A 22,775-nucleotide genomic window follows, 5' to 3' on the forward strand; every position below is an offset into this window, starting at 1 on the left:
TAGCAGTCATAAAATTTTGAAGGCTCTGGAAGTCTACATGGAGCCATGAGGCAGTCTCAATTCCACAGTGGCCGTCCGTCCTCCGGGTGCCCCATAACCAACTTTTGGGTTCCTCTCTGCTTCGTCCTCCCACTCTTCTTTCTTATTTTTATTTATTTATTTATTTTTTGAGACAGAGTCTCGCTCTGTTGCCCAGGCTGGAGTGCAATCGTGAGATCTTAGCTCACTGCAACCCCCCTCTCCCGGGTTCAAGTGATTATCCTGTCCCGCCTCCTTAGTAGCTGAGATTACAGACATGTACCACCATGCCTGGCTAATTTTTTTTCTATTTTTAGTGGAGATGGGATTTCACCATGTTGGCCAGGCTGGTCTCGAACTCCTGACCTCAAGTGATCCGCCTGCCTGGGCCTCCCAAAATGCCGGGATTAAGGCGTGAGCCACCATGCCCAGGCCGACTCTTCCTTCTTAGATTCCCCATCAACCCTGGATTCCTTGTTCTGCAAAGCAGGGAGACTCAGGTCGGTCCAGTTCCTGCCAGCACACTTCTCCCCAGGTCCATCAATGCTCAGAAGAATGGAAGGGCTGTTTGTCCATTCATTTTTATTGTCCTGAGTGGGATGAATAAGTTTCTAATATACAAATTTCCCCCTCCTCATACATGGAAAAGAAACTGACAGAGGCCCAAATCGTTTCCTGGCAGCCCAGAATTCCCAGGTAACTGACCAAAGTCTCCTGCCTTCTGTCCTCATGCTGATCTGTTTGTATGAGAAATTGGGGGAATTCCTTCCCTGGTCGCTGGGACAGCTGCCCACAGCCTCAGCTCCAGGAAGCACTAGGGGGTCACTGAGGCTGGACAGCAACTTAGGAAGTGGCCCCTAAGTGACTCTACCCATGGGGGTCAGGTCGTCATTGTGGCCTCAAGATGTTTGTCCTGGGGTGGGGGAACACTGCAGAGCCACAGAAATGCCACAAGACAGCCAGCTACTGCCTCCACAATCCCCGCAACTAGTTAAAGTGCAGATTCCTGGCCCCACCCTGAGTGAGGATTCAGGGTGAGGTGTGGGATCTGCAAACTCAAATTTCCCAGTGATTCTGTTGTGTCTAGAAGAATAGTTCCAGAGGCAATCATTTAGATCCTAAAACTGTGGGGAGTGGAGACAGGGTGAATCAGGTGCCCCCACGTTCCATCCACCCCTCACTCGAGAACTAGGGCCTCCCAGGAGAGAGTGCTGAGGAGGCAATGACCAGGCCTGAGCTAGGGTTCGGTCCCTGTCTTTCCACCAGCGTTGAGTTGATGGGAGTCAAGCTGTTCTCTCCAGGGTGCAAGCAGGGAAGTGGTTCTTGGGGATAGAACGGTTCCCCATTGAATGGAAGGCAGTTCTGGGCGCATGGAGGCGCCCAAGCTGGGTGACTGGGGAGGAGGGGCGGGTGCCGGGGGAGGAACGGAAAAGGTTAACAGTCTGGAGAGCAAGGGTCGTCCCTCCAGCCACTGATTCCACCACCTAGGATGTGGCGCACGGGTCCTCAGGGGTGATATCTGGACTGGTTCCCGGTCTGGGTCCCAGGTCCCCACCAATGTGGCAATGACTGTAGAGGGGCGTCGTGGGAGCAGAACGGGGTGAGAAACCGCGGGTGGGAGAGGGGCAAGGCACAGCTTCGCAGTCAGGCCTGTCCTCTAACGACCCAGGAACGCCAGGCGCAGTGGCCAGGCGGGGCGGGACTGCGGAGAGTCCCGGCACTGCGGAGAGTCCCAGGACTGCGTTCCGAGAAAAGCTGGCTCTTCCCGGAAAAGGACAGTCCTGGAGGCGCAGCCGGCGGCCCGCCGCAGGCCCGCCCCTTGTCCTCCCCGCCCCTCCCCGGGCTCGGGAGGCAGGGTCCCATCGCCCCCTGGCGGCCGCCGCGAGGGAACGACGTGGGGCGGCGACCGACACGTGGTCCCAGCGCGCGTGCGCTCCCCTGGCGGCGGGTTCCGGTGGCAGCGCCGGGAGCGGGAGACCCCGCGGAGACTGAGCCCAGCGCCGGGCGACCAGTCCCCGCCGCCGCCGCCGCCCCTGCGCGGGAGATCCACCCCGCTTAGTCCGCGCCCAAGCCCCCGTCCGTGGGAACAGACAAGGGGCCTCCGCAGCGCCTCACAACCCCCGACCAGGTCCAGCGGCGGGGGACTCGGCCGTGGAGGGCGCTGTTCCGTCTGGATGGCTCCTCCCATCAGCGGGAGGCTACACTCCCCACCAGCAGGGGTAAGAGGAGCAGCGGGAGGGGAGCAGGCCGCCGTCCTGCGGCCTGGTTGAGCTCGCACTGACAATCGCAGGTTTCGGACCCGAGGGTCGCTTTCGGGGGCCTGGGGGCGCGGGGACCAGAGCTTGGGGCGGGGCAGTCCAGCCAGTTGGGCCCCATGGGCTGGGGGGCGTCCGGCTCGGTCTTGATGCTGTTCTTGGGGAAGCGCCAGTAGTGGGCGCCCTTGAAGAAGTAGGTGTCACCTGGGGGAGCAGAGCTTGAGTCCAGGTCGCGCCCCGCCCCGCCCCTCCGTGCTGCCCAAGGACCCCCATCCCCGCAGGGTGGCCTCCATGTCCCCATTCCCCACATCCCTCTCCCCACCCCCAGGCCCAGTAACCCGCAGGTCACCGCGCTCCCCACCTGCGTTGCTGACGGTGACATCGTCGGGGGAGGGGGGCGCGCCTTCCCAGAGGCTCAGGTCGCGAGGGTAGCCGGGGTCCGGGCGCGCCGCTGCCTCGTCGTAGCGCCAGTACTGCCGGCCGCGGACCAGGTAGGTCTTCCCGTTCTGTGGCCACGAGAACACGGCGTCCACCTCCTCTCCCGGGGGCAGCCCCAGCTCCGTGAGCGGCCGCGCCCCACCCTCCAGCTGCCGGTCCTGGAACACCCAGAACTGGGGCCCTGCAGGGCGGAGGCCGGGAGGTCAGGGGTGGGCTCCCCGCGCCGGCCCCAGCGCGCCCCGCCGCCGGTCCCACTCACCGCTGAAGAGGAGGATTCGGCCGTCTCGGTGCCGAGCATAGGCGGCCTGCACCACCCTCACCTGGGCGGGCAGCCCCTCCCAGAAGCGGTGCAGCCGCGCGGGCCGCGGGGACACCAGCTGTCCGGAGGGCTGGAGGCGCCAGAACCAGGGGCCTGCAGGGGACAAAGGGGTTCGCAGGAAGGCATGAGACAGCAGGAGGTCTCCTCCCCCAGGGTGTGTGGCTGGGTGGGGAGGGGTCCCATCCGGAAATCAAGAGCGCAATGGATCTAGGGTGACCAGCCCATCCTGGCCTGCCTGGGACTTTTCCCTTGTTAGCACTAAAAGTGCCAGGGCCGTGCCTGGTGGCTCAGACCTGTAATGCCAGCACATTGGGAGCCTGACACCGGAGAATCACTTGAGCCAGGAGTTTGAGACCAGCCTGGGCAATATAGTGAGACTCCATCTCTACAAAATAATAAAATAAATTACTAGCAAGGCGTGGTGGCATGTGCCTGTGGTCCCAGCTACTAGGGAGGCTGAGGTGGGAGGATCGCTTGAGCCCCATATTTTGAGGCTGCAGTGAGCCATGATCACACCACTGCACTGCGGCCCAGGCAACAAAGCAAGACTCTGTCTCGAAGAAGAAAAAAAAGTTCCACTTCCAGGGTAAGCCCACAGCCCCAGTGGGTCACTGGAAGTGGGCAGGAAACCAACATATATGAGGCCAAGTGAAATGACTCACCTTTGAAGAAGAAAGTTTCCCCTCGGATGTTGGCAATGGCATCAAAATTGCCCTCACATCGATCAGGGATGGGGAAGGACGGGCTGGGGAGGAAAGGAGAGGTGAGCAGAGAGGGGCGTTTGTTTCCTCCGAGGCAGGGACCCCCACCATCCCCATCTCAGAGGACACTGAGGTTGGGCAGCTGGTCACCCAAGGTCACCGAGTTGGTGGGGGACTCACTTGTGTGTGGGCGAGGCCGGGGGCTGGGGAGGAGGAGCCAGGGGTTTCCTTGTGGGCTTGTCATATGGGGTTTGGGGCGCCTTCCCTGTGAGGAAAGAGTCAGGCAGGTATGGGTCCCCTAGCCCTGCTGCAGAGGACACTGGATGGGGCAATGATGGTTTTGCGGCAGGTCCCTCTCCCCCTACCATAGAGTTGCTGCAGGCCATCGCGGTCATCCTGAGACAGGCGGTACTTGTCAGGGTCGCCCACCGGACCCTGGTAGAAGGGCCTCATAATGGAGTTGGGGGCTGAGGAGTGGCCCAGGCCCAGGGCGTGGCCAAACTCATGGACAGCCACGGCAAATAGGTCGGTCCCCTCGCTGTCTGCAGGAGAAAGTGGGCGGGAGCTGAGGCCGCTCCTGCATAGGGAAAGGGGGCACAGGAAGGCCCTGCAAGTGCAGCTGCAGCCAACAGGAACAGTAGGACACCCTCCAGAGGTGGCCCCAGCCTCCTCTGCCCAGCCCCCCGCCCCGAACTTTCCATCATCCCTATCTCCAGTCACCCAGTCAGCATGGCTGTGCTGGACACTGGACCACAGGGCTGAAAAGACCCAGAGAACACACAGAGGAATAGGCCACCTTACACACAGATGGGGCCCCTCCTCTGGGAAGGGAGCACTTTGTGCACAGAAGTTTGAGGGGGAGGAGCTGGGTGTGGTGGCTCATGCCTGTAAACCCAGCACTTTTGGAGTCCCAGGTGGGAGGACAGCTTGAGTCCAGGAGTTCAAGACTGGCATGGACAATATAAGGAGATCCCCGTCTCTACAAAAACAATTAAAAAGTTGGCCAGGAATGGTGGCGCATGCCTGTGGTCACAGCTACTCAGGTCCCAGGCTGAGGCAGGGAGGCAGGAGAATTGCTGGAGCCCGGGAGGTCGAGGCTGCAGTGACGCATGACCATGTCACTGCACTCCAGCCTGGATGACAGAACAAGGCCCCGTCTCAAAAAAAGTAAAAAGAGAAAAAAAAGAAAAAGAAAATAAAAGAAACTTGAGGGGGCGGTGGGGTGAGGGCAGGAGCCTACAAGGTACATGCCATTCTCTGCAGGCAGCCCCAGCCCTGGGAGCATCCCCTCCTCCCAGCTACAGTCTATGGTCAGCGACCCCCACCTCTCTCCCCCTTGCCACCCTCATCTGCTGGGGATGTAGGTCCACGTCCTTGACCCAAGACCTTCCCCCATTCCTGCCCCCATCCCTCCTCAAGCCATAACCCTTACATCCCTTGAGTTCTCCATCCCCCCTCCCCCATCTCCCTGTCCACAGCCTCTGCCCCTCCTCTCCCTACCCTGTACCACCCCCACCCCAGGTCTTCCTCTATCTCCTAGGGAACACGGAGCTCCTCTAGCAGGCACTCTCAGACCACAGCCTGCTGGCCCCAGCGCCCTGCCTGGCTCCCAGCCTCTTCCCACCATAGCAGCCTCTTCCCTCCAGGTTCAGCTCAGGCAGTCAGGAACGCCAGGACTCAGAGGATTCACATGCCAGCCCCGGCTGAAGCCCAGCTCCTCATCAACCGGTGAGCCGCCTGCCAGCTCCTGCTCTGGCTGCTGAGAGGCCTGAAGTGACCAAGGCAGAGACACAGCGCCACAGCACCACAGGGAGGCCCCAGTTACCCCACGCGGATGAGTTTCATGGCCATCCCTAACTAAGGTCAGTACTGTTCAGGGCAGGTTCATAGGTAACGACCTGGTGAACTGAAAAGCAAATTTCTCTCGGTCCCTAAAGCCACTCGCTGAGCATCTAAGCATGAGATGTGAGTCCTAAGAGGAGTACCAAACGCGTTTTCATTCACTTCTCACCAAACCTGTCTCCTACGCCCATTTTACAGAGGAGGAAACTGAGGCACAGACACTTCAAGGTAGGTGGCCAGGTACCCTGGCTCTGCCAGCCTGCCTTTCAGCAGGGGCTTCAATGGTCTTGCTCAAATCACATCCGCACTGATGAATGTCCCCGTCGACTGTAGGTTCTCTTGTTGCTCTGAGTCCTCTTTCTGAGAAACTGGGGGAAGTTTGGTGTTTCAATCAGGGCGATATCATTCATCTCTCACCGTCTTCCCTGCCTTGTCTCTCCTTGGCCATACTGGGCTTCCGGGCCCTGCACCCTTTCCTGTACTCTTGTCACGCCATGCATCTGGGGGAAGTTACGCAACCACAACCGTGCAGACCCAGCCCCACGAGATTCCCCGAGGGCAGTCCACAGGGGCGCCGGCACCTCCTATCATCCTTGCCCCAGGCTCTGGCAGGCAGCTCCTGCATGCGCCCCTCAGCCCCATGCCAGGCTCACAGCCCCTCAAGCTTCCAGTCAGCCCCAGCCACTAACTCTCAAATGACAAATGTGTTTCCTGTTTCATCAGGACAGGACATCGATGTCATCTGTAACTTCCGGTGCACTGGGGCACACAGCTGTATCTCCCCATGCTCACCTCCTGCCTCTTGCTCTGCCCAGTGTGAGGACTTAGCCTGGATCACCTCTTCCAGGACAAGAACAACCTACCATCATCTGTCCCTCCAATCTACCCACCCATCCATCCCTCCCTCTGTGCATGCATCTGTCCGTCCATCCATCCCTGCCTCTATGCATGCATCCGTGCGTCCATCCATCCCTGCCTCTGTGCATGCATCTGTCTGTCCATCCATCCCTGCCTCTATGCATGCATCTGTCCGTCCATCCATCCCTCCCTCTGTGCATGCATCTGTCCGTCCATCCATCCCTGCCTCTATGCATGCATCCGTGCGTCCATCCATCCCTGCCTCTGTGCATGCATCTGTCAGTCTATCCATCCCTGCCTCTGTACATGCATCTCTCCGTCCATCCATCCCTGCCTCTGTGCATGCATCTGTCCGTCCATCCATCCCTGCCTCTATGCATGCATCTGTCTATCAATCCCCGATCCCTTTTTTGTATCAGTGTTGAGTGCTCACAACTCCCTTATCCTAAGACACTCGTTGGACCCATTCCCTCCCCTCACCCCATGCTGCTCTCTGCCCTCCCTTCCCGGTCAAGTTCTCCAGCCAGTGATCTCAACTCAGTCTTCACTTCCCCTGCTCCTCTCTCACCTAACCCCACTGCGTTCTAAATTCTTCCCCAATGCGCTGGGTCTACAGGCACTAAAAAGGTCACTTTGTCCCTGGATGACCAAACACGGGCCAATGTAACTTACTGGGCTTGTTTTTGCCCCAGCCACGGCTGACCACTTCCTCCTTCACTCTTGTTGTTGATCACCTTTGGGCTCAGTCTTTCTCCATGTCTGTTGAGTACTTCTCCCCTGCCACCTACCCCTTCATGCTGGGGTTCTCTGCAGCTCTGTTCCTGACCGTCAACACGTTGGTCAGGCTGGTCTCAAACTCCTGACCTCAGGTGATCCACCCGCCTGTGCCTCCCCAAGTGCTGGGATTACAGGTGAAAGCAATCGCGCCCGGCCTATATTCATATATATATTGAGGGAATGAAGTCACCTCTTCTAGGAAGCCTCCCCTTGCCCAAGAGCTTTGGGCCAACATCTCTGAGCCCTTGCAGGCTTGAGGACTTCCTCTGCTGGGATTCTGTGGAGCTGTGTCACCGTGGTTGTTGTCATTGCCAGTCACTCTTCTGACTCAGCTGCCAGGTAAAGGTTTGTTTTCGCCTCTGTAAGCCCCCAGCTCTGGCTTGGAGCTAGGCACCTGCTAGGCCTCTGTGATGGTTCATTGCGTGTGTCAATTTGGCCCAGCTGTCGTGCCCAGCTGGTTGGTGAGACACCAGCCTAGATGCTATGGTGAAGGTGCTTTGTAGATGCAATTAACATCTACATTCAGTTGACCTTAAGTCAAGTAGATCATGCTCCATAGTGTGGCTGGGAGTGGGGTGGGGGCACAGCCAATTAGTTCAAGGCCTTGAGAGCTAAAGCTAAGGTTTCCTGGAGAGGAAGGAATTCTGCCTCCAGACTGTCACTGAAATCCTGAGTTGCCAGCCTGCCGTACAAATTTTCAACTTGCTAGCCCCTACAATCCCGTGAGCCATTTCCTTAAAATAAATCTCTTTACACACACGCACACACACACACACACACCCCACACACACAAATACACACGCACACACATCCCACACACACATGCACACACACACACATCCTATTGGGTTTGTTTCTCTGGAGACCCCCCAGCTGATAGAGCCTCCATCAATAAATATAATTTAAACCTAATTATTGGCCAGGAGTGGTGGCTCATGCTTATAATCCCAACGCCTTGAGAGACCAAGATGGGAGGATCACTTGAGCCCAGGAGTTCAAGACCAGCCCTGGCGACATAGTGAAGCCCCATCTCTACAAAAAGTTTTAAAACTAGCCAGGTGTGGCCGGGCACGATGGCTCACGCCTGTAATCCCAGCACTTTGGGAGGCCGAGGCGGGCGGATCATGAGGTCAGGGAGATCGAGACCATCCTGGCTAACACGGTGAAACCCCGTCTCTAGTAAAAAAAATACAAAAAAATTAGCCAGGCGTGGTGGTGGGCGCCTGTAGTCCCAGCTACTCGGGAGGCTGAGGCAGGAGAATGTCATGAACCCGGAGGCGGGGCTTGCAGTGAGCCGAGATCACACCACTGCAGTCCAGCCTGGGCGACAGAGCAAGACTCTGTCTCAAAAAAAAAAAAAAAAGAAAAAAAACTAGCCAGGTGTGGTGGTGCACATCTGTGGTCCTGGCTACGTGGTGGCTGAGGAGGGAGGATCGCTTGAGTCCAGGAGGTGAAGACTGCAGTGAGCCGTGATCGTGCGACTGCACTCCAGCCTGAGCAAGATAATGAGACCCTGTTTCTACAAAAAGTAAAAAAAAAAAAAAATAGCCAGGTATGGTGGTGTGCACCAGTGATCCCAGCTACTGGGGAGTCTGAGGTGGGAGGATTGCTTGAGCCAGAAGTTCATGGTTGCAGTTACCTATGATTGCACCACTACACTCTAGCCTGAGCAACAGACGGAGACCTTGTTTCTCAAACAAAACAAAACACACAACAGAAAACTTATTCTTAAGACCAGACCTGGCAAGAGGATCTCTCATAAGAGAGGAGATTTTACCTTTTGACCCAAAAGTCCAGGTCTCCTCATCGTCAAAGTGAGTGTCCCCGGAGATGGGGTGCTCCCCAGGGAAGAAGGCATGGGCTAGGGTGCCCCCCAACCCGTCGAAGGGGTAGCTGTCCTGGTGGAAGGCGCGGGCAAAGTCGATGAGGATGTCGGGCTCCTGGCCCTGGGGGGAATCCACCTCATGAAATGTGAGGCCTGATTCCATGCCCCAGGCCATCAGGGCATAGCTCAGGAGGACCCGCACGGTCTCCTGGCTCAGCTGGGAGCTCTGCGGGAAGGAACGTACCCTGGGGAGAGGGGAGTGAGGCGTAAGGGTGGCCGTGGAGGGAGCAGGCAGCCATTCAAAGCCGGAGCCCAGCAGGCAGGCCCAGGGTGCGGGTGGGCCCCAGGACCTACCTCCATGTCAGGGTTCGCTTCTTCCACACGCTGCCGCTCAGAGCGTACCGGCGCCGCCGCCTGACCAGCCCCGCCACCCCCAGCACGTCAGGCAGGGAGCAGCGGGGCTTACGCATGGTGGCCACTGTCCCTGGGTCTGCGGGAGACATTTGGCGGTGGGGCGGGGGTGGGTCCACAATACGAGAGCCTGCCTTAATCATAGCACCAGTAGACTTTCTACATGGGAAAACTGAGGCTCAGAGGGCTTAAGAAATGTGCCCTCGAAGGCCCCACAGCCCAGATTTGAACCCAGGCCGTCTGTCTCAGGAAGCCAGCTCCTACCAAGCCATACCTACTGCCCTTTGGAGTGGCGTCACCTGGCCTGGGACAAACTGGCTGCATGCAGGTGGTGCTCAGAGGCTCAGGCCAGGATTTTGCGTCCAGCTTCCCTGGGCCCTGGTGGGCGGACCCTGGAGAAAGGAGCCCTGGGTATGCAGTGAGGACCCTTTGAGGCTGGAACCCCCTGGGAGCTGTGCAGGCCTCACACCATCACTGCCAAGTTGTCCTCAAACCCAGATGAAGTCCAAAGTGCCCAGGCCGGCTGGGTCTCTGGCCTCCTTTGGCAAGCCACCCCCTCCCGGGTTAGGTCTCTCCGGGGTCCCCTTTCCCAGCCGGGCTCCATCCCCAGTAGCATCATCTCCAAATTAAGGTCAAACTGTGCCTCATTTGTTGAGGCGGCAAATAGTGAGGAAGGACATATAGATGCCAGACACTGTTCTAGGCTGTTCATGAGTCACCAGGACAGAGACAGGGCCTACCTTTCCTTGTAGCGAGCCAGATCCTTCAAATTCCCTCTTCCTGCCCACTTAACCCCACAGAAGAGTTCCTCGGCCCTGCCTCCAAAATATACACCCCGAATCCAACTATTCCTGGCCACATACGCCACCCATCCTCCTGCCACCGTCCCTCACGTGGACTCTGCAGCCGCCTTCTGCCTGGTCTCAGGGCTCCTGCCTTCCATTCTCCATCGGGACCCAGAGGAAGCTTAAAACTGCAAGTCAAGGCCGGGCACAGTGGCTCATGCCTGTAATCCCAGCACTGTGGGAGGCCAAGGTGGGCTGACCGCTTGAGGCTAAGAGTTCAAGACCTGCTTGGCCAACATGGCAAAACCCTGTCTCTACTAAACATACAAAAAAATTAGCTGGGCATGGTGGCGGGTGCCTGTAGTCCCAGCTACTCAGGAGGCTGAGGCACAGAATCGCTTGAACCCGGGAGGCAGAGATTGCAATGAGCTGAGATTGCGCCACTGTACTCCATCCTGGGCGACGGAGTGACACTCTGTCTAAAAAAAAAAAAAAAAAAAAAAAATTGCGACTCATACCGAGTTCTGAGCTGCTTCCCTTCTGAGAACACTTGGGTGGTTGCGAATCAACCCCAATCACCTTTCAGGGCCCTTGGCTGAGGCCTCTCGCCAGAGCTCTTCAATGCTCCTTTCGCTCCAGGCACACAAGCTTGTGCGTGCCGTGGGGTCTTTGCACTTGCCAGGGACACTCTTCTTCCACATCTTCCCATGGCTGGTTCCTCCTCTTTGTGGTCTCAGCTCATATGACACTTTTCAGAGGGACCTGCCCTAACCAGACCAGCCCCTCAATGCCAGTAACATTTTATTTTTTTCCAAACACTCACCGCTTTCTGAAATTATCTTGCATATTTATGTTCTTGATCTGTCTCTCTCGCTAGAGAAAATTAGCTCCATGAGAGCAGGAACCTTACCTACTTTATTGATCACTATACCATGGGAGCTGAAAGGGCGTGGCATCTAAGAGATGCTCAAAGTATATCTGGTTAGAGACTGGGTCTCCATCTGTTGCCCAGGTTGGAGTGCAGTGGTGGAATCATAGCTCACTGCAGCCTTGAACTGCTGGGCTTAAGCAATTTTCCCACCTCAGTGTTCTGAGTGGCTGGGACCACAGGCCTATGCCGCTACACTCAGCTAAGTTTAAAAAAATCCTTAGAGGGCTGGGCACGGTGGCTCACACCTGTAATCCCAGCACTTTGGGAGGCCAAGGCGGGCGGGTCACCTGAGGCCGGGAGTTCGAGACCAGCCTGACCAACATGGAGAAACCCCGTCTCTACTAAAAATACAAAATTAGCTTGGTGTGGTGGCACATGCCTGTAATCCCAGTTACTCAGGAGGCTGAGGCAGGAGAACCTCCCACTTGAACCTGGGAAGCGGAGGTTGTGGTGAGCCGAGATGGTACCATTGTACTCCAGCCTGGGCAACAAGAGCAAAACTCTGTCTCAAAAAAAAAAAAAAAAAATCCTTGGAGAGTTGGGGGGGGTCTCACTTTTTTGGCGAAGCTGGACTCAAACTCCTGGCCTCAAGCACTCCTTGAGTCTCCACCTCCCAAAGCTCTGGGATTACAGGCATGAGCCACCAGGTTCTTGATAAATGCTTATGGAGAGATGAATGCCTGAGGCCCTCTGGGGTTGGGGCCTGAGATCAGCATCTTCACAGCTCCGTGTTCCAGGAGCACGCTGAGATCTAAAGACTGTTGGGCGGTGGTCAGCCTGGGTGCAGAGGCAGGGCTGGGGAGGGGTGGGGGCCACCTACCCATGCGGCCGGTCTCCGGCAGCCCCGCGAACCTCTGCATGACCTTGATGGCATCGCGCAACTTCTCAGGGCTCTGCAGCTGGGCCTGGGCAGGGTGGGGTGGCGGCAGGTAACCATAGCGAGTCAGCCAGTCCTAGGGCATCGGAGGGGATAGGTGAAGCGGGCTGGGTGAAAAGTATGGCCTCTCCCTGCCCACCACCATCCTGGTAGCCTTGCCCCTCCCAGGCAACCAGAGCCCAGGGCCCCAGCCCCGGATGCCTGCCTGCTCCCCCTCCGGAGGTCCCCGCTTCAGTCCCGGGTTTGCCAGTCTTGTCTGGACTTCAGCTCCGCACCTCAGCTCCTTTCCAGAGCTCCAAATCCTAGCCCCAAACCTCCCGACAGACCCAAGAAGCCGGGAGCACAGACCCCATCCTCAGTCACTCTTTGGATACTGGAATCTGGCCCCTGCCTCCTCCGGACCCAGGAGTCCGGGCCTGGCTTCCCTCTCCCAACCTCCCTGCAGACTCCAGGAGCCTGCGGACCCCGCGCTCACCACGCCCAGGCTCACATCCTGCGCCGAGGGCTTCGGGGCGCGCGCGGGCGGTGGCAGCAGCAGGAGCAGCAGCGCCAAAAGCCGGAGCCGCAGCCGCAGCACCCGCAGCCGCATGGTGCGCCCCAGCCCGGGCCGCCGGCGGGGTTCGAAGGGGGCCTGGCTGGGGCCGCCCCGGGGACCTGGGGGAGGAGATCCGGGCCTGGAGAGGGCCGGGGGCACCCGGCACCGAGTAGGGAGGGATGGGCTGGAGGGCTGGGATGTGTCTGGGAGTCCCGGGAAGTGCGCGGTGGAGTCAGCGGAGGGTCCCGGAGGGCCAGGGTCGCGCCGCTGGGTCGGGTGGGCCCGGGAATCCCAGGATAGTTGAGAGGGCGCGAGAGCGGCGGAGGTCCGGATGTGCCGCGGCGGCCTCTCGGGGTCCCGGGGCGCTGCACCAGCGGCCCCTCCTCTCCGGGCGCGAGCGGAGGGCTGGGTGGGGCGGGCCGGGCCGGGCCGGGCGCACCCCGATAAGCGGTAAGGGCGCGGCAAGGGAAATGGCCCAATCTTCGGACGTCCAGCGACAAGGGGCGGGCCAAGAGGTGGCCCCTGTCCGACCCAGAGACCCTCCTCCGTCGCAGGACGCCCGGGCGGGGGCCGGGGGTCCACAGCTCCAACTCCCTCGTCCGCAAGTTTCTCTTCCCAGATCCCGGCTCCTGTGGGACTCCCCGGGGCAGGGCTCGCTTCTGCTTTCTTGAAGCCGCGCGGCCTGGGGGAGGGTGGCCCGGGCCTCCGGCTCAGCCAGCCCTCCCCATCCCTGTATCCCGCCCCGCTCCTTCCCCCCAGGACCCCGTGCTGCGTGTTGTCTGAGAGCCGGGGGGATTTCCGGGCAGCAGGAGGCTGGGAAGGAAGCCTCCTTCCCCGCGGGGTCCCGGCCGGCCCTCCGCCCCGCCAGCTCCAGCTGTGCGCGGTTGCAGCTGCCCGTGGGCCGATACTCACTCCCTCAGTCCACGTGGGCTGCGCGCGGGGCTCGGCGTGGGCACGCGGGGGTTTGGGCCCCTCTAGATGCCGGGAGCAGGGGCTGCTCCGCGACTGCGCCCTTCTCCCTAGGTGCCAGACATTTAAATGCAGCAACCACTGCGCGGAAGCCACAGCGCCTGCCAGTGCCGGTAGCCGGGGACAGGGGAGTGAGTGGGCGGGGGAGTTCCGGGAAGCCGAGACCTGGGGGTCTGCGAGCTGCCCCCTCCCGCGCCGAGAGCACCGGGCTAGGAGGCCGGACAGGTGGGGAAGGAACTGGAGGAAGCGGGCGGGAGGCTTCCTGGGGAGGGCGGCTGGGCGAGTGTGAGCTAAACTGCTCAGTCTCCGTGCAGCTGAGGGGCAGCCGCCGGGGCTGTTCACAAAATCAACAGCCAGCAGGAGGCGGAGCTGGAGATGCAAAGGCAAACACTGCGATCCCGCGCCCGCTCGCCGGGGCCGCCAGAACAAAACGCCAAGGACTCGGAGGCTCAGCCAGAAGTTTACGTTCTCACAGTTCTGGAAACTGGAAGGCCAAGATCAAGGTGCCTGAGGGGCTAGTTTCTCCTGATGCCTCCTCCTGGGCAGACAGATGGGCGTCCTCTTGCTGTTTCCCCACACGGTCGTCCCCCTGCGCCTGCACACCCCAGATGTCTCGTTCTCTTTTTTTTTTTTTTTTTTTTTTTTTTCTTGAGACGGAGTCTTGCTCTGTCGCCCAGGCTGGAGTGCAGTGGCGCGATCTCGGCTCACTGCAAACTCCGCCTCCCGGGTTCACGCCATTCTCCTGCCTCAGCCTACCGAGTAGCTGGGACTACAGGCGCCTGCCACCGCGCCCGGCTAATTTTTTTGTATTTTAGTAGAGACGGGGTTTCACCGTGTTAGCCAGGATGGTCTTGATCTCCTGACCTTGTGATCTGCCCGCCTCGGTCTCCCAAAGTGCTGGGATTACAGGCGTGAGCCACCGCGCCCGGCCATTGACCTCTTGTAAGAAGTCAATCATCGGGGCCACCCTAAAAGCCTCATTTTAACTTAATCACTTTTTTATCAGCTCTATCTCCAACTACAATCACATTCTGAGGTACTGGGGATTAGGGCTTTAACATACAAATTCTTCTGTCTCTGGTTTGTTTTTTTTTGTTTGTTTGGTTGGTTTTGGCTTTTTTGTTTGTTTGTTTTGAGCCAGGGTCTCGCTCTGTCTCCCAGGCTGGGGTGCAGTAGCATGATCATAGCTCACTGCAGCCTGCAACTCCTAGGCTCAAGCAATCCTCCTGTCTCAGCCTCCCAAGTAGCTGGGACTACTGGCCCAAGCCACCATGCCTATCTTTTTTCTTTTTTTTTTTTTGGTAGAGACGGGGCCTCCCTGTGTTGCTCAGGGCTTTCTTGAACTCCTAGGCTCAACCGTTTCTCCCGCCTCAGGCTCCCAAAGTGCTAGGATTACAGGTGTGAGCCACCATCCCCGGTTCAACATAGGAATGTTGACAGGGCACAATTTATTCCATAACAGATCCCATGTTTGTCATCAGATTGGCAAAATTTCAAAGTCTGACAATGCCAAGTATTGGCCAGGTGTGGCCCAGATGAAATTCATGCTCTAGCCAGGTGTGTGGTGACTCACACCTGTAATCCCAGCACTTTGGGAGGCCAAGGCAGGAGGATCCTTTGAGGCCTGGAATTTGAGGGAGACCCAGCCTGGGCGACATACTGAGACCACATTTCTACCAAAAACGGAAAGAAAGAAATTGATGCTCTGCAGGAGAGGCAGCATTTGTTCATATAGAAATAAAATAAATAAATAAAAAGAAATTTACCCTCTGCAGATAGAAGCATGTTTTGTGATTTACCCTATGTCCCAAATTTGGTTCATATTAGAGATCAATAAGGCGACGAACACACCAAGAGAATAAGAGTTTGATTACTCAACGATGAGACTTTCTGGGAGAGCAGAGTGGGCTCCCAGGCAGCTCTGAAAGTGGTTTAAGAGAGCAAGGAGGGTTTTGTTGTTGTTGGTGGTGGTGGTGGTGTGTGTGTGTGTGTGTGTGTTTAATGGGGTCTCACTCTGTCGCCCAGGCTGGAGTGCAGTGGCACGATCTGGGCTCACTGCAACCTCTGCCTCCCGGGTTCAAGTAATTCAAGGAGGGGCTTTTATTGTGGTTAGGGGATAAAGTGGGATGAGGGTCCCTTCCAACCAGCCAGGACTTTCCTAATTTAAATTTCTGTATAGAGTGAGGGAGAGGGCACCAGGGCCTTCAGATCAGCTTGCCCAGATGTGGGCACAAGGAGAAGAGGTAGGCACGGGGCTTTAAAGCTGTCAGCTGTAAAACATCAAAAAAGGGAGTCAGGCACTTTATTACCTAGTATAAATTAAAGCCTACGCTTCAGGCCACGCGCGGTGGTTCATGCCGGTAATCCCAGCACTTTGGGAGGCCGACACAGGCAGATCACTTGAGCCCAGGCGTTCGAGACCAGCCTGGACAATATAGTGAGACCCTGTCTTAAAAATACATAAGCTGGCCGGGCGCAGTGGCTCACGCCTGTAATCCCAGCACTTTGGGAGGCCGAGGCGGGCAGATCACCAGGTCAGGAGATCGAGACCAGTCTGGCAAACATGGTGAAACCCCGTCTGTACTAAAAATACAAAAATTAGCTGGGCGTGGTGGCTGGCACCTGTGGTCCCGGCTACTCGGGAAGCTGAGGCAGGAGAATTGCTTGACCCCGGGAGGCAGAGGTTACTGTGAGCTGAGATCGTGCCACTGCCCTCCAGCCTGGGTGACAGAGAGAGACTCTGTCTCAAAGAAAGAAAAGAAAAAAGAAAAATGGGTCTTTGCAGACATAAGCTAAAGATCTCAAGATGAGATCATCCTAGATTTAGGGTGGGCCCTAAATTCAATGGCTGGCATCTTTATAAAAGACAGAAATTTCAGTCACGGACTGAGAAGACCTAGAGGGGCAGGTCATGTGAAAGCAGAGGCAGCGACTGGACTGATGTGGCCACAAGGCACAGAACACCAAGGAGCATCTACAGTCACCACGGCCCAGGGAGAGGCATGGAGTAGATTCACCCTCAGAGCCTCCAGAAGGAACCAACCCTCACTTCAGGCTTCTGGCCTCCAGAACTGTAATACAATAATTTTCTGTTGTGTAAGCCCAGTTTGTGGTTTTTTTGGTTCTCTTTTTTTGTTTGAGACAGGGTCTTGCTCTCTCATCCAGGCTGGAGTGCAGTGATGCAATCATGGCTCACTGCAGCCTTGAACTCCTGGGCTCAAGGAATCCTCCCACCTCAGCCTCCCAAGCAGCCGGGACTGCAGGCATGTGCCACTTATTCTTTTTCTTTTTCTTTTTTTTTTTGAGACGGAGTCTCACTGTGTCGCCCAGGCTGGAGTGCAGTGGCGCGATCTCGGCTCACTGCAAGCTCCGCCTCCTGGGTTCACGCCATTCTCCTGCCTCAGCCTCTCCGAATAGCTGGGACTGCAGGCGCCCGCCACTACGCCCGGCTAATTTTTTTTTTTTTGTATTTTTAGTAGAGACGGGGTTTCACCGTGGTCTCGATCTCCTGACCTCGTGATCCGCCCGCCTCGGCCTCCCAAAGTGCTGGGATTACAAGCGTGAGCCACCACGCCCGGCCACCACTTATTCTTTATGTTTGTAGATGTGGGCGGCAAGCCACCCAGGCGCTGAGGCAAGATACCGAGGACACGAGCTGTTCCAGTATAATAAAATATAAAACAAAGGCCGGGCGCGGTGGCGCACGCTTGTAATCCCAGCACTTTGGGAGGCCGAGGCGGGCGGATCACGAGGTCAGGAGATCAACACCACGGTGAAACCCCGTCTCTACTAAAAAAATACAAAAAATTAGCCGGGCGTGGTGGCGGGCGCCTGTAGTCCCAGCTACTAGGAGAGGCTGAGGCAGGAGAATGGCGTGAACCCGGGACGCGGAGCTTGCAGTGAGCCGAGATCGCGCCACTGCACTCCAGCCTGGGCGACACAGCGAGACTCCGTCTCAAAAAAAAAAAAAAAGAAAAAAATATGTATATAAAAAACAAGAATAGTCATACCAGATATAGATCGTAGATATGATTATATATGAATATCATTAATCATTAGTTGGTGGTAATTACTCTTTATCCCAATATTATAATAATCCCTGCTCTATAATCATAACCTAGGAAAAACCAGGCCATACAGAGATAGGAGCTGAGGGGACATAGTGAGGTGTGACCAGGAGTGCGAGACTTCTGTTATGCCTGGACACGGCCACCAGAGGGCTCCTTGGTCTAGTGGTGACGCCAGCATCTGGGAAGATGCCCGTTGCCAGGCGGACCATGGTCTAGTGGTAGCAAAAGGTGTCAAGGAACAACACCCGCTACTTAGCAGACCGGGAAAGGGAGTCACCTTTTCCCCGGGGGAGTTTAGAGAAGACTCTGCTCCTCCATCTCTCGTGGAGGGCCTGACACCAGTCAGGCTTTCCCGCAGTTATCTGGAGGCCTAACCGTCTCCCTGTGATGCTGTGCTTCAGTGGCCACACTCTTAGTCCACCTTCATGTTCCATCCTGTACACCTGGCTCTGCCTTCTAGATAGCAGTAGTAAATTAGTGAAAGTACTAAAAGTCTCTGATATGTAGAAATAATGGTGTAAGCTGTCTTTCTCTTTGTCTTCTCTCTCTCTCTCTCTCTCTCTCTCTGCCTTGGCTGCCAGGCGGGGAAGGGCCCCCTGTCCAGTGGACACGTGACCCACGTGACCTTACCTATCATTGGAGAAGACTCACATTCTTTACCCTGCCCCTTTTGCTTTGTATACAGTAAGTAACAGCGAAGCCAGACATTCGGGGCCACTACCAGTCTTCTCCGTGCATTGGTGGTAGTGGTCCCCCAGGCCCAGCTGCCTTTTCTTGTATCTCTTTGTCTTGTGTCTGTATTTCTACACTCCCTTGTCGCTGCACACGGGGAGAGACCCACCGACCCTGTGGGGCTGGTCCCTACATGTAGAGATGGGGTCTTGCTCTGTTTCCCGTGCTGGTGGATGTTTTGTTAAATTCATCAGCCCTACGAAGCTAATACCTACCTCAATAAAGCTGAATTGTTTTTTTTTTTTTTTTTTTTTTTTTTGAGATAGGGCCTTGCTCTGTCACTCAGGCTGGAGTACAGTGGCACAATCTCAGCTCACTGCATCCTCCACTTCCTGGACTCAAGTGACCCTCCTGCCTTAGCCCTGTGAGTAGCTGGGACTATGGGCACACGCCACTATGGCCTGCTAATTTTTGTATTTGTTTGTAGAAACGGGGTTTTGTCATGTTGCCCAGGCTGGTCTCAAACTTCTGGCCTCAAGTTATCCACCCGCCTCAGCCTCCCAAAGTGTTGGGATTACAGGTGTGAGGCACCGTGCTCAGCCAAAGCTGATTTTTTTTTTTTTTTTCTGAGACACAGTCTTGTTCTGTCACCCAGGCTGGAGTGCAGTGGCACATTCTCGGCACCCTGCAACCTCTGTCTCCCAGGTTCAAGCGATTCTCCTGACTCAGCCTCCCGAGTAGCTGGGATTACAGGCATTTGCCACCACGCCCAGCTAATTTTTTTGTATTTTTAGTTGAGAGGGCGTTTCACCATCTTGGCCAGGCTGGTCTTGAACTCCTGACCCCATGATCCGCCTGCCTCCTTGGCCTCCCAAAGTGCTGGGATCACAGGCGTGAGCCACCATGCCTGCCCTGATTTTTTTTTTTCTAATAAGTGGGAGAAAACACTTGGAAACATAAGCATACATCAAAAAAACGAGTTGCAGAACAATGAATTCAGTGTGAAATATTTTATATAAAGGTTTTAAATGCTCCAAACAATACTACCTGCTGTTCATGGACTTAGCATACGTCATAAAACCCCGGAGGCACCTGGGTCTGGACCCAAGTTATTTCTACCAGGCTGCTTCTGGGGAAGGGCAAGAGGAGAGTGGGGTTCTGCTGGCCTCTGGATGCCCAGCATAGACTCCCAAGTCATTGTGAGATCTGAGAAGGCTTCCCCAGGGACGAGACCCCTCCTCAACTCCCAGCCAAGACTCAGAACGCCCCAGGGCTCAGCGGGTGGATGGAAAGGCGGGGAGGACATTCCGTACTAAGCATCCGGGAAGCTGGCTCGTTTGGGCTGGAGAGCAGGTGAGGCTGGGATCATCCTTCCCTTCTTTTTTTTTTTTGAAATGGAGTCTTGCTCTGTCACTCAGGCTGGAGTGCAGTGGTGCGATCTCAGCTCACTTCAACCTCTGCTGCCCGGGTTCAACTGATTCTCCTGCCTCAGCTTCTCGAGTAGTTGTGATTACAGACACGTGCCACCACGCCTGGCTAATTTTTGTATTTTGTTTTGTTTTGTTTTTTTGTTTTTGTTTTTGTTTTGAGATGGAGTCTCTCTCTGTCTCCCAGGCTGGAGTGCAATGGCGCGGTCTTGGCTCACTGCAACCTCCGTCTCCCGGGTTCAAGCGATTCTCATGTCTTAGCCTCCTGAGTAGCTGGGACTACAGGCGCCCGCCACCACACGCGGCTAATTTTTTGTATTTTTAGTGGAGACGGGGTTTCACCATGTTAGCCGTGATGGTCTCAATCTCCTAACCTTGTGATCCACCTGCCTCGGTCTCCCAAAGTGCTGGGATTACAGGCGTGAGCCACTGCGCCCGGCCAGTTTTTGTGTTTTTAGTAGAGATGGGGTTTCAGCATCTTGTCCAGGCTGGTCTTGAACTCCTGACCTCGTGATCCACCCACTTCGGCCTCCCAAAGTGCTGGGATTACAGGCATGAATCACCGTGCCCGGCCGATCCCTCCCTTCTTAACCAGACATGTCCCAGCCTCCCCGGGCCTTCCCTGAGGTCACTCTGTCCCTCCTATTCATCTTTCTCCTTGGATCGGCAGGGAGCCTGGGGGTTAGGAGAGGGCTGAGGGCCCCTGCGCGCTGGGTGGCCAGGACTCTTAGGCCCAACAGGGAGATGGAGGCCAGGACTCCTGGGTCCAGAGGAGACTGAGGACGAGATTCAAATGTTCAAAGTCAGGCACACTGGCTCATGCCTCAGATCCCAGCACTTTGGGAGGCCAAGGCAGGAGGATTGCTTGAGGCCAGAAGTCGAGACCAGCCTAGGCAACATAGCAAGACCACATCTCTACAAAAAATAAAAAAGTTAGCAGGGCATGATGGCATCTGCCTGTAGTCCCAGTGACTCAGGAGGTTGAAGCAGGAGGCTCGCTTGAGCCCAAGAGTTCGAGGCTGCTGTAAGCTATGATCATGCCACTGTACTTCAACCTGGGTGACAGAGTGAGACCCTATCTCTGAAAAAAACAAAAACAACACAAATTTCCCAAGAGTGACTGAGGCTGAGAGCTAGGCAAGCTGGGATGAAGGCTCTGCTATGTACCCACAGACAAATGGATAAGCCTCTCTGAGCTGGGCTCCTCACCTGTGAATGGCGTGACCTCATAGGGTTGCTCTGAGGATGAAATACAGTGTGACATGCAGGTGAGTCATCTCTGGTGGCCATGCGGAGATCACCAGCAAGGACTAAGTGCTGGCACTTCACACTCATTTAATCCTCACACCTGGCCAGGCACGGTGGCTCACGCCTGTAATCCCAGCACTCTGGGAGGCTGAGGCGGGCAGATCACCTGAGGTCAGTTGAAGACCATCCTGGCCAACACAGTGAAACCCTGTCTCTACTAAAAATACAAAAATTAGCCGGGTGTGGTGGCGCACGCCTGTAATCCCAGCTACTTACCAGGCTGAGACGGGAGAATCGCTTGAACCCGGGAGGCAGAGGTTGCAGTGAGGCGAGATCTCACCACTGCACTCCAGCCTGGGGGACAGAGCGAGACTCCGTCTCAAGAAAAATCCTCACATCCCTATAAGCTAGGAACTATCATCCCCATTTTATAGATGGGGAAACTGAGGGCTGCAGAGTTTAATTAGCTGAAGGGCACAGGCACACACATCACATCAGGTATGTGGCCAACTGGATCCTGGACCGAAGCCATGTCATGCCAGCACCCATGGGCCAAACACTTTGCTGTACTGTTTTATTGGTTCATTTCTGGTTTATAGGTCTACGCTCCCTCCCATGGCCCAGGTGGACTGTGAACCTTCTGGGAGTAGGGCTGTAATCACTTCATCCCAGGATGAGCTCAGCCTGGCAGGAGGCGCTCAAGATGTGCTAAGTGTGGGTGTGAGTGGGGCCCAGGGTGACTGGCATTTGGAGGGGACACTGAGCTTATATTTCCAGAGGGTCACATAGCAGCACTCAGGGGAGGATGGGATGTCTTCAGCCCTCCAGTGTCTACCAGGCTGCTCCCTCAGGCGCTGTGGGAGAAAGTGGCAGGCTTGCTGGGCAATGTGTCTCTAAGACAGATCTCTGGCTCCCCACTCTCTGCTGGCAGAAAACCCTGTCCCAGCCCCAGGACCCAGGAGTCCCAGTTCCTAAGTCACCCCTCCAAGGAGTCCTTGCTCCCCTTTTCCCACAAGCCAGGAGTCCCAGCCCCCACCCTCCTCCTATTTTTCTAGAACCCAAGTGAGTAGCCCCCAGACCCCCAAGACTCGGGAGTCCTGACCCCCAGCCAGAGGTGCACAGACCCAGCTGACACCGGCCAGCCAGAGCTGATGTGCACAGCCCCTTCTACCTCTGCACTCCGTGACGCCAGGTGAGTAGCTGGAAGTCAGCCGAGGAGCGTGTATTGCATCATGGAAATTGGCAAATGCAACGAGCGAGGGCTTTTGTTTTAACCAGGGAGCCTGTTGTTAAACGCTTACCAGCACATCACTGCTTCCAGCCTTCCATCTGTCCTGCTCTCCAGGCCAGGAGCCCCTGTCACGAGGCGCAGGGAGCCTTGGAGTCTAGAGATAAATCGTGACAAGACGCAAGGCTATGGATGGGGCATCACTGCTGCCCAAGCCACCCTGGGTCCCCAGCCCCAGACCTTCCCATCTCCACACCAAGGCCCCTGTCCCAGACAAGAGCGTGGTCCCTAGCTGTGCATAACTCAGGAACTGAGAACCCCAGGTGTGGAGCCACACGGACTTGGGTATGGCTCTGGGCAAGTCACTTTCACTACCTGGGCCACAGTGTCCTTGTCTGCGGGATGGGAATCAGTAAAGAGCATGACCCTAAAGCCACACTTGTGCTGTTCACCTTCAAGTTCTGACCAGGGGACCCCAAACAAGGTGGAGGACCCCCCACCCCAGCCCCTGAGCCTCGGCTTCCTCATCTGTAAGATGGGGATGACAGCAGTTCCTCCTCATCAGGTCATCATGAAAGTCAACAAGTTG

The 22,775-nt window shown here is 56.4% G+C and overlaps 1 protein-coding gene across 1 annotated transcript; it reads right to left on the reverse strand.

The window, feature by feature from the left end:
* Nucleotides 1-585: 585 nt before the first annotated feature.
* Nucleotides 586-15,897, reverse strand: MMP25 (matrix metallopeptidase 25). The gene is made up of 12 exons (XM_003269197.4): nt 15,872-15,897; nt 12,732-13,803; nt 12,513-12,605; nt 11,981-12,113; nt 9,388-9,523; nt 8,986-9,278; nt 4,097-4,273; nt 3,912-3,996; nt 3,693-3,775; nt 2,971-3,123; nt 2,635-2,892; nt 586-2,477 (listed from the first exon to the last, which is right to left on the reverse strand). The coding sequence occupies exons 1-12, from the start codon at nt 15,895-15,897 to the stop codon at nt 2,206-2,208; spliced, it is 2,781 nt and encodes a 926-aa protein (XP_003269245.2). The 3' UTR covers nt 586-2,205.
* Nucleotides 15,898-22,775: the final 6,878 nt, after the last annotated feature.

Source organism: Nomascus leucogenys, chromosome 18 (assembly GCF_006542625.1).
Source record: "Nomascus leucogenys isolate Asia chromosome 18, Asia_NLE_v1, whole genome shotgun sequence".
NCBI classification, from domain to species: domain Eukaryota; kingdom Metazoa; phylum Chordata; class Mammalia; order Primates; family Hylobatidae; genus Nomascus; species Nomascus leucogenys.